The sequence below is a fragment of the Salvia hispanica genome, chromosome 1, assembly GCF_023119035.1.
Source record: "Salvia hispanica cultivar TCC Black 2014 chromosome 1, UniMelb_Shisp_WGS_1.0, whole genome shotgun sequence".
NCBI classification, from domain to species: Eukaryota; Viridiplantae; Streptophyta; class Magnoliopsida; order Lamiales; family Lamiaceae; genus Salvia; species Salvia hispanica.
In genome coordinates, this window is record NC_062965.1 from 990,643 (window position 1) to 1,010,805 (window position 20,163).

A 20,163-nucleotide genomic window follows, 5' to 3' on the forward strand; every position below is an offset into this window, starting at 1 on the left:
GTAGGTACGAAGAATCAAAATATAAAAAAATAAAATAATTTTTATGGAACCGATGAATAACATTTACTAGTAAACTTTTACAGCTTGCACATAAATACAAAATATACTATCACATGATATTTTCGAAACCATAACTCATGTGATTATATTAGTACAATAATAAGAAACGGGTCCACATTCACATGCTAGTTCTGATCAATTGGGACCTAATATAAGAACATCTATCCGAATTCAAATATTTTATAGTCAAATAAACTCTGATTCGTTGGACCAAATTTGTGAATAGCCAAATAATAAATTTAGGATTTTGAACTCATAATTTATGATCCTACAGCCTAAATTTTAAAAATGTTTAAAAATTGACCAAAAATGAGTTTTGAGATCATACCAGTAGCAGGGCTTTGATGTTATCCCATCCAAAATCAAAAGAATGAAGCTTTTGCTCCAATTTGAGCTCAATCAACAAATCAAGAATGTCACCGCCTTCCTCCGCCGCCTCCTCCCTTCTCCGGCCATGATGCTCATCGATAAGCTCCTGGTAAAACGAATCCATCCTCTCGCACGTCTTCTCGAGCTTCGTCAGCATCCCGGTGACCCGATCCACCCACCCGAAGGCCGGAAAATAATCCGAAACGTAGAATGCAGCTGCCACGGCCTGCACTTCTTCTAGAAGCTCATCGAACCTTCTAGAACATTCCTTCCCGAAGGCAACTCTGCATATCAAGCTGCTGCCGAGCGCCAACGCCATCTCGTTCAAGTTCACGGCCTCCCGAGCGTGGGAGAAGCTCCAAATCTTCGTGATCATTTTGGAGATCTCGTCCTCCCGGATGGGGCGGTAGGATTGGACGCGCTTCGGGCTTAGGAGGTGAATGGATGTGATCTTTCTCATTTCCTTCCAGTAGTCGTTGTATGGAGAGAAGATGATGTCGGAGTTGTTGTAGGAGAGTTTTTGTTGTCCTAAGGATTTTGGTCTACTGCAAAAGGATGTATCTTGAATTTTGAGGACTTCTTTGGCTAGTTTTGGGGAGGAGACTACTAGGAGAGGGGTGGGGCCGAGTTTCATGTGGATGATGGGGCCGTATTTTTGGGAGAGTTGGTGGAGGTAGAGGTGGAGGTTTGTGGCCATGGCGAGGTGGTGGAGGTTTCCGATGAATGGGAGTGGCCGCGGGCCGGGTGGGAGGGGGGATTTTGGTGGTTTTAGGGTTTTGTGGAGGAGGTATGAGATGATGATTATTGGGAGGGTTATTGATAGTACAAGGAGTATCATTGTGAAATTGGCATGTGATTGATAGTTGGAACTTTGAAGTGTAGGTCTATATAGAGAGAATTATGAAGGGGGTAATATGTGAGTGATAGTTATATTTATTACTCCCTCCGTCCCTTTAATATTAGCATAGTTTGATCGGGTACAAGTTTTAAAATATAATGAAAAATCAGTTGAAAAGATTGATAGGATGAGGGTCCAACTTTTAAAGTATTATTTTATAATAAAATCTGAGTGAGAATAAGTTAGTGAAACGTAGAATCCGCTAAGAAAATGGTAAAAAAATGAAATGTGACAAATTTTGTGGGACGGATGAAAATAGAAAAATGTGACAAAATTTTAGAATTAGAGTAACAGTGCACTTGAGTCGAGTGAATGATGGATTCATAAAACAATACTCGTAGACGAAAAATGGGTTTAGGAAATAATACTAACGGAAAAAAGAAGTGGATTCAGAAAATAATACTCTACTCACAAATAAAAAAGAAGGAAGTGAGTGCAAGGGAAGAAAGTAAACCTTAATTAGAATCCCACATTAGAGGTCATACAAAATTGATGATTGACCAATATAATTCCCACTTCAAATAAAGTAGATAGTCATTATTTTCAGTTGTTGGAAATCTCCAATAAATTAGCAGTACTATAATGAGAAAGCACCATGTCGGTTGTGTGACAGAAAATGCATAGAATATTTAAGGATTTTAATTAATATTACCTTGATATGTGTGCATATAATAGATCTAATAATCAATAACACCGTTTACATGTCGACAAAAATATCAATACTGCCATTAAAATTTACTAACCTTTTTGTAATAAAATAAGGTTAAAAATTGTCAATTATTATAACTTTTAGGTTCTTTGGAATTAAAAATATTACTGCTGTATAAGTCTCTCCAAAATTAAAACTATATATTGCTATTTCATTTTTACTTTTTTTTCCACTAAATTTATTAAGGCGTTTTTTTTCTCTAGTTATTTAAGATTGAAGATCGTAATAAATTAAATTTATTCTATAATTATTATTATTTTTTAAGTATTTTAAGTATTCCACTAAATTTATTCTATAATTTATTAAGGAGTTTTTTTCTCTAATTTATTAAGGCGTTTTTTAAGTATTACTGCTTAATAAATTTATTTTATAATAATAATTATTATTTTTTAAGTATTAATGATAGATCTAGACTAATGCTATATGCTCATATCTGTATTTAAATATTGGCCTAGACATTGGAGCCTTCATTAAGTAATTTGTTGCCCTTGTTGATTAAAATTAAATGGTTACATTTGAATTATTTATTTGGCAAAATTTCGATAGTTTAGAATTTTGGATAAATTAAAATAATTATATGGACTGTATCGAGCTAAGTCACTAGAATATTAAATATATTCAGGGAATAAAAGTTAAATTCATAAGTTGTACTCCGTCTGTCCTCAAAGAATATAACTTTAGTTCGGCACAACACTTAATGAAAACTAGTAAAGTAAGAGAGAACTAGATAGAAAAAAGTAATTAAAGTATTGTTAATGACGAATGAGTCATACCTCATTAGAGTGAAAAATGTTTCTAAAATTAGAAAGTACATATTCTTATAAAACGGACTAAAAAGGAAATAATTCATATTCTTGTGAAACGGAGGAGTACAGATTTTAATTAGTATCATCAACTGAACGTTTTGAATTTCAGTTTACTAAACTTAATTATCAAATTATTCGAAGTTATTTAGAAAAAATATTACTACTTCTTATTAAGTAAATCGGATTTGTATAAGTTATAAGTTGATACTACCTCATTATATAATTTGAATGAAATTGAAATCGTGTACGTAGAACAGTAAAGGGTATGTTATTTTGATGGAATTTGGAGGTGGGCACGACCGAACACTCCGATGACCTAGTCAAGTGAAATTGACGCTTGAGAGTGTCCACGGGCGCTGGCCCTCTTGGGCATCCCAAGCCACCATTTCTTGGGCATGCCCAACAAACTTGGCTCTGTCCATAAAAACTTGGCCACCACAATGGCGGCCCTCCGGGCTACCATTTTTTGTTATATTTTAATATAACAAAATTTAAATTATTTTCTTACATTTTTTTTGTTATATTTTAATATTACTAGACTAAAAATTATATGCCTATAACAATTTTTTAAAAAATGCATACTTTAAAAATGAGTGAATTGAAACCAAATTTTCGTCGTATTATAGATAGGGGAAAATTATACAACGAAAACTTTTTAAAAACTAAAAAAAATGATGCCACCGCCCGCCTACTCGGTGTCGGAATCCGGCACATCTTCTTCACCACCGCCATTGCCGTCGCCACTGCCGTCGCCACCGCCCCCACTGCCGCTTGCGTCTCCCGTCTGCGACCCTTCGCCCCACCCCAACTTCGACCTCGGTTGAAGAATGATGTTGTAGTACATCCTCTTGGTTTCTGGGTTTATTGACTTCTCGTACGAGGAGAGGCTATCCTGAAGTTGATTCATCATCTGCACCTCTAGGGTATGAGCCAACGCCACCCTTGGTGTTGAGGGCACTGCTGTAGCACTCGCAGCAGAGATTTGGGAGGCGGTTCTAGCTTCCCTGATTGTGGCACACTGGCCCTGTGGACGTGGGCGCCGCGTGAGTGTCGAAGGGGGCTCCTCCTCCGAAGCATCATCGTTCAGGTTGAAGGCATGTGAGTTGCTACTATTACTGTAGTTGTCGGCGACGCCGAGTCTTGTACGCTTCGCACCAGGAGCATGCTCTTTGTTGATGATTGACCTGAATTTTGAGCAGTCCCGCAGAACAAGGTATTCAAGCCAGTAGGTGAACTTGGGCCACTTTTTTCAGTATTGAACAACTGATACGACAACGCCCGCACGTCGGCTTCGTTGCGGCCGCTCTCAGCAAGGAGGAATTGGGTATCGTATATGCCACTGAACCTCTTCAAAGCATTAGTGATCCTGCCGAACTTCTTCCGGATCTGGCTATGAAAATAGTAGAGAAGGAAATTTAGGGTTTAGAATTGAGAATGATAAAAAAAATGGAAAGAAATAATATATATAAACAATTTTCGAAAAAAAAAATATTTGAAATTAGGAGGGCCACGGCTCTCGGTCCTCTGCAGTGGTGAGCCGTGCCTCGCGCCCAAGAGCCTCGGCCAGGCCGAGAGCTCGCCTCTCCTCGGTCACCCCTGGGCCACGCCTCCCTTCGGCTCTAGTAGTGCGGGGCCGCGCCTGGGCCGATTCCAGGCCGAGGGCCGCGGCCCTCCCAATGTGGACGCTCTGAGACCACAGGTCAAAGGGCTAGAACATTTGAACTTTACTAAAATAGTAACAAATTCAAATGTTCTACTCCCAGTATGGAGATTGAATTCAACCAAGATTATGTGGGTTTAGATTAAACAAAAATATCGAAGTATTCTAACTGTATAAGCTGCATTTCCTCATACTTATTGTGGACAAATGTCAAGAAGACTTCAACGACGTCGGTTAATTAAGGATATGTATTTTTAAACTTACATTACGAAACTAAAATTGTACTCCCACCATTCCGTAGTAGTAAGGCGTTTCTTTTCGGCACACAATTTATGATATATTATATTAACTAAGATGAGTAAATTAATAATAATGTAGGAAATTTAAAATATAGAGAGATGAAGAGAAATAAAAAATGAGTAATAAAAAATAAATACATTGACTTTTCTAAAGGAAATGATTTTATTAGTATAGAATGTCTCCTCTCAGAACGTAAGGAGTACCCCCTCCTTAAAGTAGAAAATGTACTCCTCCCTCTTCCATCTTCATCCTATCTCTAAGCGAAGTTGAGAACACAACTTTCCATACTGAAATTATGTTTTGAATTCACAACCCGTGGGCTAGCTCAAATAGCCTGCTAAATTTATAGAGTTACGGTTGAAAATTTCTAGTCCGATAAACTATAGTCCGATTAACCTGCATCCGATTAACCCGCAACCCGTTAAGGTCAGACCTAAAACTAAAGGGCTGGCCCGATTTGTTTGACTCCTAATTCAATAATTAAAAAAACAACTTTCAATTTTATATTAAATATAAAAATTATATACTAAATTTTATTAATATAATAATAGATAAAATAAATTGGAAACTTCTAATTCACTAAGAAAAACATTTAAAATTCTAAAATATGCTTTTAAATTTCTTGATGTTTATGTTTCATTTTGCATAAATCTCAAATATTAGTATTTTATCATAATTAAATGTTTTACATTTTAAAAATATAGCTAATTTTCAATATTGTTTATTTGATTGATCACATGTTAAATTTATTGGAGTGCTAGCCCGAAACCCAAGTTTTTAGGGTTAGAGTTGAACTTCTATAACCCGAAAAAATACCACTACCCGATTAGCCTGCATCTGATTGAGCCATAACTAGGGTAGGGCTGGCCCAAAACCCCCTGGGCCGACCCGATTGACCTCCCTACCAGAGACATAGGGCTGGCGAAACCCCCCGGGCCGACCCGATTGACATCCCTACCAGAAACATCTAAGGAAGTCAAAATTCATAAATCTTGTATTTTAATTAAGTTTTATAATAAATAAATTAAATAGAAAATGGAATAATGATAGCCATGAATAGCGAAGGGAAGAGATAAATAAGAGCCAAATAACACAATACAGATTGTGTTATTTGGGATGATTAACCTTATTTAAGTCCTTCCTGTTTCAATTAATAACAGTACATTAATTCCATGATTATATATTTATAAATCATGATTATAACCTTATTTTAGTCTTTCCGATGATTCACTTTGCGAAAAACAGAATTACTCACGAGCAACCACCACAACCTGCTTCCCGACGTTGCGACCGGAGAATAATCCAACGATAGCCCCAGGCATGCTCTCAATGCCTTGGGTTATGTCTTCGACGTATGTGATCTTCTCTTCCTTGATTAGAGGCACAACCATCTCCAGGAACTTGGGGTAGAGATGGTAATGCTCGAAAGTAGCAAATCCTTCCATACGGATCCGTTTTGTCAATAGGTAAAGCAAGTTGTGGACGCCTTCGAGCTGCTCAATGTTGTATTGCGAGATCATCCCACAAACAGCAACACGACCGTGGTGTCTCATGTTGCTTAGCACCGCTTCGAGCATCTTCCCTCCCACGCTCTCAAAGTAGATGTCAATGCCATCGGGGAAGTACCTAATCAACAACCACACAAATTTGTTATTATCTATATAATGATAAATTGCCGGAAAGACTATAAATTTGGTCAAATTCTTGCATAAAAATTACTATATATTTGGATTTGTTATCCACAGACGTGGGATGATTGCGAACTGATCCATACTTGGTGGTTTTTTCAGCTGATTTTTACCAAACTTTGCGATTGCGAATTTTTGTTGGATACTAAAGGATTTTTTCTTATATAAGAACATACTCCCTCCGTCCCACAAAGATTGTCCCATTTTTCTATTTTCGTCCGTCCCACAAAGTTTGTCCCATTTCCTTTTTACCATTTTTGGTAGTGGACCTCATATTCCACTAACTTATTCCTACTCACATTTTATTATAAAACTAATACTTTAAAAGTAGGACTCACATCCCATCAACTTTTTCAACTCACTTTTCATTACATTTCTTAAAACCCGTGCTGGGTCAAAGTGGGACTATCTTTGTGGGACGGAGGGAGTAAATACGTGTATTGTGTGTTAAATTACTAACTATTCTTCAATGTTAAATAAGTATACATATTTTTATAGCAATGATAGAACCTCTTCAACGCTGCATTATAGTCTTGCTCTTCTTTGTAGTTGAATGCTTCGTCAAACCCGAATTTGTTCTTCAAGAGATCGACCTTCATCAATGCAACAGCCGATTTGTTCATCAAATGCGAAACATAAACTTGCCACGGAAGAAAAATAGCACATAAATCGACAACCAATCTAGCCAACAATCTAATAAGTTTTCGATAAGCCATTAGATTCTGACCTTTTCTTTGCTCCCTGCACTCCCAACAACGTAACACCCTGCGCTCTTTGCAAACTGACCAACGAGCTGACCAATAGCTCCGGATGCAGCAGAGACATACACAGTCTCCCCCTTTTTGGGAGAGCACAACTCGAATAAACCAACATAAGCTGTCATGCCAGGCATGCCTAAAACGATAACACAAAACACGTTGATTATCAGTCTCACGTTCGTACATCTCCTATCGTTGTTTCAATAAATTATCAAGATACACGCCACAAATCCAACATTTCCCAATCTATTCCCCTCATAATTCAAGCATATATAGTTCATCAACAGCTTGTTTCTTTAATAGTTTAACTGCATACATAACTAGATAAATAACTTGTGCAGAATCATAAACAACTAGTTCTACCTCAGAACTAGGAAGCAGGAATCACAATGGGCTCGAGAAACTCACCAAGAATCCCTGTATAATAAGAGAGAGGCAAATCTTTATCATGAATCTTAAACAATATGTCCGGATCTTTAATAAGGCTATATTCCTCCGAGCGAGTATGCCCCCAAACTAGGTCGCCCGTCTTGAAATTTGGAAGAGACGAATCCAGTACTTTCGATACTCCAAATACAATAAGAGGCTGTCACCAGAAAAAGGTCAAGAAACACAAAAAAGATGCAACCAACATTGTATCTGATAAGAATATTATTATCCCACATCGGTGATGTGACATAGTCTAGCTTAGTCTCTTGTACTATATATATGTGGCCTATGTTGAGTAATGAAAGATACCGTTTTTATTTTTCTCTCCAAAATCTCAAACTATTCATCAAACAAGAACCTCAAAAAGACATAACCAACATTTTAACTATGGAAAGATACAATTTTTATTTCTTCCCACTATTCATCAAACAAAAACAGTACTCCCTCTATTCCATAGTAATGGAGGCGTTTCTTTCCGGCACGATGATTTAAAAAATTGTGTTCGGTGGGTTAAGTAAATGGAGAATAAAGTGAAAAATGAAAAAGGTAGGGAGATGAATACAGAAATAAGTAAGAAAGAGTAAAGTAGGTGTGGAAAAATGGGTTGACTTTACTAAAAAGGAAAATGTATCTATTACTATGGAACAGAGAGGGAGTGTTACTGTTATATTCCAATGAGATCATCTACACAATATTTTATTATAAGTCAATCTTTTTTTTAATAAAATAAAAAATTAAGGTCCCCAATTTAAATCAAGACGTGTATAACAAATTAATTTCAACGAGAAAAATTTCACTAGAAAAAACTAAACTTACACAATCCAGCTTGTAAGGAGGAATATAGTGCTCCTCCTTTATGCGCAAAAGAATAAAAGGATCGCAGGATAAGTAGAGATTCTTGACCAAAACGGCGCCGTCGCAACCGCTGGGAATTTTGAGCTGAATTTTGGAAGTTCTAAGCAACATATCGGATTCTTTCACCGATGTTTTGACATAGTTGTTGAGTATCACTTGCTTGTTGCTAATTTCCTCACCCATTTTGCCGTTAATTCTGGTTGAATTCTGGTGTTCAGCTTCATTGTTCTAATAGAGCAAAAGTTGCATGGGCCCCACCGGGCCATTTAATAAAAAAACAAAATATTACTCCCTCCGTCCCGCTTTAGCAGTCCCATTGACTTTTCTGCCCTCTTTTTGTAAAAATGATAAAAAATAGTTAAAGTGGAGTAATGGTAAAATAAGAGAGACAATAATGTAGATAAGACTCTTCTTTATATTATTCTCTCTCTTAATTTATCATTTCTCCTCTTTAACTATTTTTATTATTTTTACAAAAAGAGGACAGAAAAGTCAACGGGACAGAGGGAGTAACACTTACATGCATAACCAGCCGCAATTCTTCAACACTGAATACTTGAAAAAAGATCCAATTACGTGGGCCCTACCGGGCCATAAAAAGGAAACTGAACGGGTCTCTGTGTTTTTTTCTTTATGACTATAGGTTATGGCTGCCAAATTTTATTGTATTTGTGGGTAATTAGGTATTAACCACATTACATTAGGTATTGTAGTGAAGTCAAAATGAAATTAATTAACCATTAATTATTAACAAAACTAGTATTTTAATATGGACCAAAACAATATAACCAGATCTAGGAATGAACGGCCCATGAATACCGCGAGAATCAAGCTTCTATTGTTGTGCTTCAAGTCTTCGACCTCGCGATATAGAAAGAATTGCAAATATGCAACATAGGGGAGTGATCAATTGACGTTTTTTGTTGATCGTATTAATATTTTGTGGTAGATGATTTAGGCCTTTAATTTGAATATCTAATGGTTATTATTGAGTTGTAGTTAACAATTAACCATTGAGTTAGCAATATAACACTCCCCATGGAACATATTCATAGTTCCAATACTCTAAATTATATTGAAAGTTTCTACCCATTCCATGTATAATGCATGCACCGTTAATGTATTTTAATGGTTATACTAAAATAATAGTTATAGAATAAATTTTAGGTTTTAATCAATTTGCATGATTATTGTCAAGATCATCTTAAACATAAATACAGAAAATGATCACGTCACCCATTTTTGATTTTAGGTTTTAGATGATTACTATTCTTTTTCTCTTTATTTATATACACGATAAATTTAGACAAATAAAACAAGTAATTATATTTATTAATGTTAAATACTTATAAATTAAATTAATTATATGACTAATTATATAGTGTATTTTTTTTAATATTTTCATTGCACATTAATCGTATGATATTATATACGAGTGCTATGTTAAATTATAAAAATAGTTAAATAATAATAAGATGAGATAGTGATCAATTGCTAACTAATTAGCAATCCAAAATTAAGATCAATTTTTAACCATTAAATTATGAGATCTAGTGCAACATATAATGACAAGTGGATTATATTTTAAATTTAAATAATTATTAAATGAAACTAAAGGGTATTAATGTCAATTCACTCTTATTTAAATTATCCCAAAACTTTAAATACGTAACTCTCTCGATTTAAATTATTTTTGCAAAAAATATATCAAACTAAAGGTAATTTTATAAGGATTCTAACGAGATTTCAATTGCATATATACAGACGATGTTTGGATGATAAAATTTGATGATTTTTATTTCAATTTTCTTGATAAACAGATTTTTTTATCAATAAATACATCAAAAAATCTCAATATAATGCATGTAAAATCTCAATAAAACTATGTTAATATTTTCGTATACTTGTGTTGAAATACTCATGTTATTGTGTTGATATTTGTAATACACTATGTTGATATAAAAAACACGAAATTTATGATATGATAATAGAATGAGGATCTTACCCTTTTGTTGAAATTTTGTCTACTATTTATTGAAATTCGTGAGATTTAATCTTATCCACTTATTTTAAAATCTAAAGGTGGAGATTTGATCTTGATTTTGGATTATGATGCTATAAGCTATATAAGAGGACTATGATCTAAAAACTAATACGAGTACATTTTATCCTTTTCAATATACTATCAAAAAGTTCCATAAACAAAAGTTCCATGAATAACATTTAAATTTAAAATTATAAAAAAGCTAAAACTACTCTAACAAAAGTGATAGTGATCCTCGACTAAAAAATTAATCTTATCAAAGTTAATAGGAGTACTAGTTAATACATGAAATATCTCCATAGTTTCATAATAAAATAAAAAAATTATAATAGTTCTAATACAAAGTATAAAGCTATTATTTTTTATGTTTACGTATAAAATGACTTACAATAATTGTGACGATGATTAAATATTTAAAATAAATAGAATAATGAATATATCTCTTTTCATATATAGTGTATTTATTATACATGGAATATGAAGAAACTTTCCGTGTAATTTAATGTTTCCATTGTTTATATATCTAGTTGGACTTGGAAGCATGACTATATATAATTCCACTTGTCAAGTACTCCCTCCTCAATAGAGACATTTTTCTATTTTGAAAAGTTGGAAGTTAATTGAGTCATTTCTAATTTTGACAAAAAAGTAATTCTCTTTTTTACTTTATTCTCTCTTACTTTTTTCACCATCCATTTAACACAATATTCTTAAACTCCGTTTCGAAAAGAAATGTCTCTATTGATAAAGAACGGAGAGAGTATTTATTAGGGGCATACCAAATAGGATGGACCCTCGGTGTGAATGGACCACTGAAATTTTTTCTCCACCGTGATTATATGTATAAATGCGTTAAACAAGCATCAATTGAGAATTTATACTTTGTTTATTGGAGGCTATTAAGAAACTAAACGTTATGGTTTAATAGAGTGTTAATTCAGGCACTATAAAGTTATTTATGAAGGTATTAAGACACTAAATTTTCTAGTGTGTTTTTTTTTCGTAGTCATAACTTAATTACATCACTTTACCTGTGGTCATGGATTAATATAAAAATCACATTTCATGTGAGAATCGAGAATAATATTTTGAATGTATAAACTTAAATAATTAACAGTAAAATTAACCAAATGAAAATAATATATTTATTCGTGACTAGTGGGATTTTAATCCATATCTTTCATTTAATATATGAAAACGGCAAACAGTAAACAAAACAGAAGAAAAATGTAAGTATGGTTGAATTTTATATAAATCACATTTATAAAAAAATAGTCAACCGAATAGTGCACATCTAACATAGTTCCACTCTAGTTAAATAACCTATAGTAAGTAAATAAGCTATAGTGTGAATTAAGTAGAGTATATAAATTTATCGCTATTTCATTTGTCCTATTTTGCCACTAAATTTATTAAGGCGTTTTTTTCTCTAAATATGTTAGATTGAAGATTGTAATAAATTTTATTTTCATTTATTAAAAAATTAAAATTTAATTTATTCTATAACTATTATTTTAGCATAACCTTTTTTGAGTATCACTGCTTAGTCTAATGATTCAGACAATAAGACTATTTCCGTAATGATAGATCTAGATTATTGTTACCATTTCTGTATTCAAATAAAATTGGCCTGGGTATTGGAGCCTTCACAAAGAAATTTGTTGCCTTGGTTGATTCAAATTAAATGGTTACATTTAAATTATTTATTTTGCAGAATTTCGATGATTTCAAATTTTGGCCAAATTAAAATAATTATGTGGACTGTATCGAGCTAAGTCACTAGAATATCAAATATATTCAGGGAATAAGTTAAATACTCCCTCTGTCCCATTAGAAATGCAACGTTTTCCTTTTTGGGTTGTCCCACTAAAAATGAAACGTTTCCTAAAATGGAAACATCTCTCTCTACTTTTCCCTCTCTTACTTTACTCTCTCTTCATTAACTTACAAAACAACACTTGCATAAAATCCTGTGCCGAAAACCAAATGTTTCATATTTATTGGGACGGAGGGAGTACATAAGTTGTACACATTTTATTTAGTATCATCAACTGAACGTTTTGAAATTGTTGAAAGGAATTGTTCGTGGCTCGTGATAGATCAATTTGGTCCTATCGATCTTGATTCAATGGACGGTGAGGATTGATTTGTGTATTAATGTATAGAAAACTAATTTAAGATTATAAAGACTGATCTTTGCAATCTTTCCTAGAGTTATTTAAGTTTAATCTAAGAATTAAAAAATTCTAAACTTTTAGCTTCATAAAACTATATCATAAGATATAATGTTTTTAATAGTACTTGTTTATTATAATGATACCACTACGTTTTCGATATTGTTCTTTCAACGATATCGCTAAAATGACAACACTCTTAAAATGACAATGTTACATCACGCTAGACTGCAATATTATATATACTAGACTGCAATAGTATAAACGCTAGACTGCAATCTATAGATTGCAGTCTAGCATATTGGATATTGCAGTCGGGAAAAGTTGCAGTCTAGTATATTGGATATTGCAGTCCGTGAAAATTTACTCTTGAGCAATTTTTATGATTGCCACATGGCAGCTTATTATTCGTCCACATGTACAAATGATTGGCTAGGAATGGTGGTATGGTGTTACTTTAAGAGGTGTTGTCATTTTAACACAATCCATTCATCATATGTATATCTAGTTCAATTGATGACTCTCCAATTATTTTTCTAATCATCCATTTCTCTCTTACAACTTTCACTGCTCATGGCGACAACTACAACGTAAACATACACAATTGTTAACAGTAATTTAGGCCGGAACATTAAAATTCAGCTAGTATCTCATGGATTAAATTCAACCACCATTAATATTTATATGACTTTAAATAAAATTAGACTCTCACACTTCTTACGTTGTAATAGTATGAACACGTGTTAAGAAGACATTGTACACTGTAAACTACTACGTACCTTACTCTATTACTCCTTAACAGTCATTTTTTTAAATTATGGTACACTACAATAAACCCTATATTTATCTTCACAACAATGGTCAATTTATAGTACTCTCCTCATATCTAAAGTCTAAACATAAATGAATTTAATGCTAGTTGAATTATTGCTCCTCCAATTTTTGATTTGGAAGATTACACCTTTTTTATAGTAAGGTACTTAGTATTTTGCTCCGTAAAAAGAAGCAAGTCAGAATGGTGGGAAACAAGCAGATTATATTGATAGACTACGTGAAGGGTTTTCTAAGAGAATCTGATTTGATCCTGAAATCCCAACGGTGTCGTTTTGGTTAAAAATCTCTACTTATCATGTGATCCTTACATGCGATCTCGCATGGCGAAGACAGAGGGCAGCTATATTGACTCTTTTACCCCCGGTGAGGTCCGTTTAGTAGAGCACAAATAGAGATGAATTGGCGTGAATTGAGAGAGATTGAGAGAGAATCGGTTTTCTCTAGAAGAGGAGAAACCGTGAGAATGATAACTATTAATATAATTCATTATGCTTAATAATAATAAAAGACCTCACACATATATATAATATGTGGGATACAAAAAATCTCTATAAAGTAGGCACATATATATAATATGTGGGATACAAAAAGATCTCTATAAAGTAGGAAAGCAAATAAAATCCTAACTACCGGAGAAAGTAAATCAAAACATAATAACTAACTAAATATACAGAGAGATTATCAGCTCCCTTTCGGAATAAATGAAATAGCAGGTCCTTATCAACTCCCACGCCGTTGAAAACCACCTTGCCCTCAAGGTGGAAGTTAGAAAAATAATCTTCCATCCCGTTGTTGCTGTCTTTGTTTGGATCTTCGTCTACAAATAAAATTGTGCCGTTTGGGACCGCAACGAGTGATGGAGAAACCGTTTCGGACATGAGATCTCTTCCGCGACTTCAGTGACATAACCTATAATGAGAACAATGGTTGTTGGGCTGTGGGATTTTGGAGGAAATTTGGTTTACACCAAAACCATTGGCTCATCCAACTTTTGTGGTGATTTGTCATCAATTTTTACCATATCTTCGAAGACGGGATCAGACTTAACATTTGTTGTTGACTCATCGTCGTTTTTTGCAACAGTCTCGACGATAGAATCAAATGTGGCCTCCTTTTTAGCCAATGCCTCTTTTTTTGCTAAATATTCAACTACCAGTATCCAATCCAGTATCCAAAAATCCTTTCCATGAGCAATCAGGATTCGAGCGTCAATACTCGTGGAACCATATAGATGCTGCATGGTCAAAAAAATAACCTCACAAAAAAAAAACGATCAACATCAGAGAACAAGTGATAATCAAAATATTCCTGAATATCCAAATCCATCTCACGGGGTTAACACTAGAAAACCAAGGAGGAGAGTTTGACAATAAGACGGACATGGTGGTAGAAAGTAAATCAATTGGAGTATGAGAACCTAATGAAAGCACCAACTTGATAAGGTTTATCTTCCATATCAATTGGTAGAGCACAAATAGAGATGAATTGGCGTGAATCGAGAGAGATTCATTGAGAAAATGATAAATATTAATTTAATTCATTGTACTTAATAATAATAAAAGACTCTACACATATTTATAATACGTGGGATACAAAAAGATCTCTATAAACTAGGAAAACAAATAAAATCCTAACTAGAAATAAATCAAAACATAATAACTGAATAATAAAACATAAAATAAGCTAACTAAATATATAGAGAGATTATCAGCTTTCTTTCAGAAGAAAAATAAAATACCAGGACCCTGTCACTGACACACTTCTCACGATGTAATAGTACTTCATTCTTATCGATGAACACGTGTTAAGAAGACATTGTACACTGTAACTACTAAGTACCTTACTCAATTACTCACTAACAGTCATTTTTTAAAAATTATGGTCCGCTACAATAAATCCTATATTTATCTTCACAAGAATGGTCAATTTTATAGGCCTCACCTCATATAAATCTAAACATAAATGAATTTAATGCTAGTTGAATTATTGCTCCTCCCATTTTTGATTTGGATGATAATACCTTTTTTTAGTAATGTACTTAGTATTTTGCTCTATATAAAGACGCAAGTCAGTGAAGAATAGTAACGCACAGAACACATAGTGAAAATGGTGGGAAACAAGCAGATTATATTGACAGATTATGTGAAGGGTTTTCTAAAAGAATCTGATTTGATTCTGAAAACCTCCGCAATCGAACGGAATATTCCCAACGGTGCCGTTTTGGTGAAAAATCTCTACTTATCTTGTGATCCTTACATGCGATCTCGCATGGCGAAGACAGAGGGCAGCTACATTGACTCTTTTACCCCCGGAGAGGTCAGTTTACTGTTATGTATTTCTTGACATTACGAATGGGCTTTTTCGGGATTATTTATACATGCTTCAATCAGATTCGGATATATTATCAAGTATAATTATAAACACTATTATTATTATGAATGAAAATGCTTAATATAATCATTAAAGATTGGGTGAATTCGATCATTTATCCTTTTAACCAAATATGTGTTATGTCATTACCTAATAAAAATTATGATATACTCCCTCCGTTCCATAGTAATAGAGGCATTTCATTTTGCGCACTCGTTTTGAAAAAATAATTATAAATAATTAAAGTAGAGAAAAAGTAAAGTAAGAGAGAGAATGTTATAGATAAGACTCATCTTTACATTATTCTTTCTCCTACTTTACTCTCTCTCTACTTTAATTATGTATTATCATTTTTCCAAAATGAATACAGAAAATGAAATGCCTCTATTACTATAGAATGGAGGGAGTATTTAGTTAATTAGTTTGGTATAAGAGAATAGTCATCATATGTCTATAATTCCAAAAAATAACTATTTAACAAATGTACATATATGCTTTCATTATTACATAGGTTATTGAGGGATATGGAGTTGCCAAAATAGTGGATTCTTCGAATCAAAAATTCAAGAAAGGTGATTTGATTTGGGGCATGACTGGTTGGGAGGAGTACTCTCTCATCAAATCTACTGAGGCTATATTCAAAATCCCTTCTATAGATGTGCCTCTGTTCTTCTACACTGGAATTCTAGGTAAATTACTTCGTCGAAATACGTGTAATGTCTCAAGTCGTGTCGTGGATACTATTACGGGATAATTTGCTTGTAAATTATACTCCCTCCTTCCCTGATTAAGAGTCACACTTTTCCATTTCAGTCCGCCTCCAATTAAGAATCACACTTCATTGTTACCATAAATAGTAAGTAGGTCCCACATTCCACTAACTCAATTCACTAACATTTTATTATAAAACTAATATAAAAATGGGTCCCACATCCTACTAACTTTTTCAACCATCTTTTCTTTATATTTCTTAAAATCCGTGCCCGATCAAATTGTGACTCCTAATCGGGGACGGAGGGAGTAAATTTTTTGTCAAATTCTAATTTTACATATCAACTTTAAAATCTGCACGTAAATTAATAAATTATTGATTTGTTCAGATTTTGCAACCAAACTATTAATTTGTTTTGAATTTGCACTCAAGCAAGATTTTGGGGCTGACATGATTTGATGACTTATTTGCATAACAATATTGGGCGTCAACCAAAATGATGTAGCGAAACAATATCATATTATACTAAATGAAAATAAATCATTCGTTGAATTATATATAGTTTATATTTAATCATGTTAGAATCAAAATCTTGATTAATTGCAAAATCTGAACAAATCAACAGCCGGTGATTTCAAAGCGAATTTTAAAGTTGATATGCAAATTTTGCATTGATCAAAATTTATTTTTACCATACATACCCATACATTGAATTCGAATAATGAGGTTGTTTCATATGCACACTGCCACTTCATCATGTGGTCCCACAAGCGACAACATATCAATTACTCTACTTAATAGATAATCAACATATTAAAACATAACAACCTTAGTTAATAAATACTACAGTTAATTGTGCATCAAATGCGCTTATAGAAGTTTTTGTCTTGAATAAAATAGTTTGCGTCCGTCAGTGCATATTTTGACGATACATTTTTGTGAAAGGTATGGCCGGTATGGCTGCATATGTTGGATTTTATGAGATTTGCTCCCCGAAAAAGGGCGAAATCGTCTTTATATCGGCTGCATCAGGAGCTGTAGGACAACTTGTTGGGCAATTTGCTAAGCTATTTGGGTGTTATGTTGTTGGAAGCGCAGGATCACAAGATAAGGTTTCTTAAGTATTCTTTGAAATTAATTTATAAAAATTATTCTTCAACTTCTTTTTTAAAAAATAATTTATAAAACAAAATTAATAAAAACTAACCTGATCAATTATCTTCATCCTGATGCAGCAGTTTTAATTTTTTTGTGTTGCAGCTACTTTATGATTTTTTAAAAATTAATTTAGTTATAAAATTATTTTGTTCAAGGTTGATCTTTTGAAGAACAAACTGGGGTTTGATGATGCATTCAACTACAAAGAAGAACCTGATTTGAATGAGGCCATTAAGAGGTAGGTATATATAAATTGACAAAATTAATTAACTATATATATAGGGATGTAATGAAAAAAAATAATTCATTATTAGTTAATAACATACATTTAATTTAAGTTATTCAATACATCCATATTAAATTTCCATGTGGCAAACAAATAATTCCAACAAATATAGTAAGTTTCGTTTTTAATAATCATTGGTAAGCTTGATGAACATTATTATATATGTACAGTGCAATTCAAGTTATAAATAAAACGTGCATAATATTCACTATCGAGCTAGTTGGGTCAAATGTATTCCAAACGCATAGGATTAAGGTGATTAAGAAAAAGTATAGTTAAGTGGTAGAGTTATCAAAATTATTTTATCAAACACAAAATCCTTGTAATAATTAAAGGAATTTCAATATAATTAAAATAATTCAGCTTTAATTAAGATGCTTAAGTCTTAGCAATCTCTTTTTTACTGTTTTCATTATCATAGTACTACCTCCGTCCATCAAAATTTGTCCCATTTTTCCATTTCCGCCCGTCCCCCAAAATTTGTCTCATCTCACTTTTACCGTTTTTGGTAGCGGACCTCATATTCCACTAACTCATTCCTACTCACATTTTATTACAAAACTAATATATAAAAGTAGGACCCACAATCCACTAACTTTTTCAACTCACTTTCCATTGCATTTCTTAAAATCCGTGCTGGGTCAAAGTCGAACAAATTTTGGTGGACGGAGGTAGTATTGTCGTAGGTTAGTGGGCCACATAAATCTTAGGCCCAATAAGATTATGGGTCAGGCCAACCCGATCCATATACGCACATTTTGCCCATATGATGGAAAAATAAAGAGTAAATATCATGAAAAATTATGCATTTTGGTCGATTACTTTCACAACTTTAAAAATCAATCTAAAAAAACTAAGGAATTTAGATTTGTTCACAACCGTCCAAAGGTAAAAATATCTGATCACCTATATGCATATAATGTATCTCATTAGTAGTGACGTCTACATATAATTTTCCGGCTGCCCCACCGGAAAAAAATTCACCATAATATTGCATCTTTGGATAATTGCGAAAATAACTAAACGTTATAGTTTTTACAACTCATTTTTTAATTAGGAGCGCGAATATGAATTTAACCAAACTTCGTGACTTTTCCAACAATTTGCTCTAAAATTAATTACTACTAGCAATATTGAAGACTTTCTCCGATAGTACTCTTCTCATACTAACTAGGTACTTCCCCGATGGGATCGACATATATTTTGAGAACGTCGGAGGCAAAATGCTCGATGCGGTGCTCCCTAACATGAGACCCCACGGCCGCATCGCCGTGTGCGGGATGATCTCGCAGTACGACATGGAGGAGCTAGACGCGACACACAACTTGATATATGTGATTATAAAGAAAATCCGAATGCAAGGATTCGTCGTCTTCGACTACTTCCACCTCTACCCTGACTATTTGGAGATGGTGTTGCCTCTGAACAACAAGGCAAATTGGCTTATGTTGAAGACATTGTTGAAGGACTTGAGGCTGCGCCAGCTGCCTTGGTTGGACTCTTTTCCGGTCGGAATGTGGGAAAGCAAGTTGTTCTTGTGGCTCGTGATTGATCAATTTGGTCCTTTCGATCTTGATTTAATGGACGGTGAGGATTGATTTGTGTACTAATGCATATCTAAAATAATGTGTAAGCTTCAATAAAGAATTAACGTTTTTATACATGTAATACCACTGAATAGTTCGGATTTGGATCCCATATTGTGCATTCAGTCACAGTATTGGGAGGTTGTTAATTAGATACACCATAATACTCCCTCCGTCCCAAATAATTTGGGACACTTTGACCCGGCACGAGTTTTAAGAAATCTAATGGAAAGTGAATTGAAAAGGTTGGTGGGATGTGGATCTTTCTTTTAAAGTATTAATTTTATAATAAAATGTGAGTATGAATGAGTAAGTGGAATATGAGGTCCACTACCAAAAATGGTAAAAGTGAAATGGGACAAATTATGTGGGATGGCCCGAAATGGAATACTGAGTCAAATTATCTGGGACGGAGGGAGTAATATTATTCTTAAATTATAATATTATAATATTAATATTTTCATGTT

General features: G+C 33.6%; 2 protein-coding genes and 1 pseudogene across 2 annotated transcripts; 1 reads left to right on the top strand and 2 right to left on the bottom strand.

Annotated features, from left to right (window-relative positions):
* Positions 1-382: 382 nt before the first annotated feature.
* On the bottom strand, positions 383-1,126 carry LOC125209223 (6,7,8-trihydroxycoumarin synthase-like). Its single transcript, XM_048108829.1, has one exon. The coding sequence runs from the start codon at positions 1,124-1,126 to the stop codon at positions 383-385; it is 744 nt and encodes a 247-aa protein (XP_047964786.1).
* A 4,799-nt stretch (positions 1,127-5,925) lies between these two features.
* Positions 5,926-8,721, bottom strand: LOC125200948 (2-alkenal reductase (NADP(+)-dependent)-like). The gene is made up of 5 exons (XM_048098796.1): positions 8,494-8,721; positions 7,657-7,834; positions 7,218-7,384; positions 7,001-7,083; positions 5,926-6,428 (listed from the first exon to the last, which is right to left on the bottom strand). The coding sequence occupies exons 1-5, from the start codon at positions 8,713-8,715 to the stop codon at positions 6,050-6,052; spliced, it is 1,029 nt and encodes a 342-aa protein (XP_047954753.1). The 5' UTR covers positions 8,716-8,721; the 3' UTR covers positions 5,926-6,049.
* Positions 8,722-15,684: 6,963 nt separating this feature from the next.
* Positions 15,685-19,799, top strand: LOC125200943 (annotated as a pseudogene).
* Positions 19,800-20,163: the final 364 nt, after the last annotated feature.

Coding starts and splice junctions, on each gene's coding strand:
- LOC125209223 (XM_048108829.1), bottom strand. CDS start 1,126: ATGGCCACAAACCTCCACCTCTACCTCCACCAACTCTCCCAAAAATAC.
- LOC125200948 (XM_048098796.1), bottom strand. CDS start 8,715: ATGGGTGAGGAAATTAGCAACAAGCAAGTGATACTCAACAACTATGTC. Junction 7,835..8,493: donor CTCCTTACAAGCTGGATTGT/GTAAGTTTAGTT, acceptor TTCTGGTGACAG/CCTCTTATTGTATTTGGAGT. Junction 7,385..7,656: donor TTATTATACAGGGATTCTTG/GTGAGTTTCTCG, acceptor TTATCGTTTTAG/GCATGCCTGGCATGACAGCT.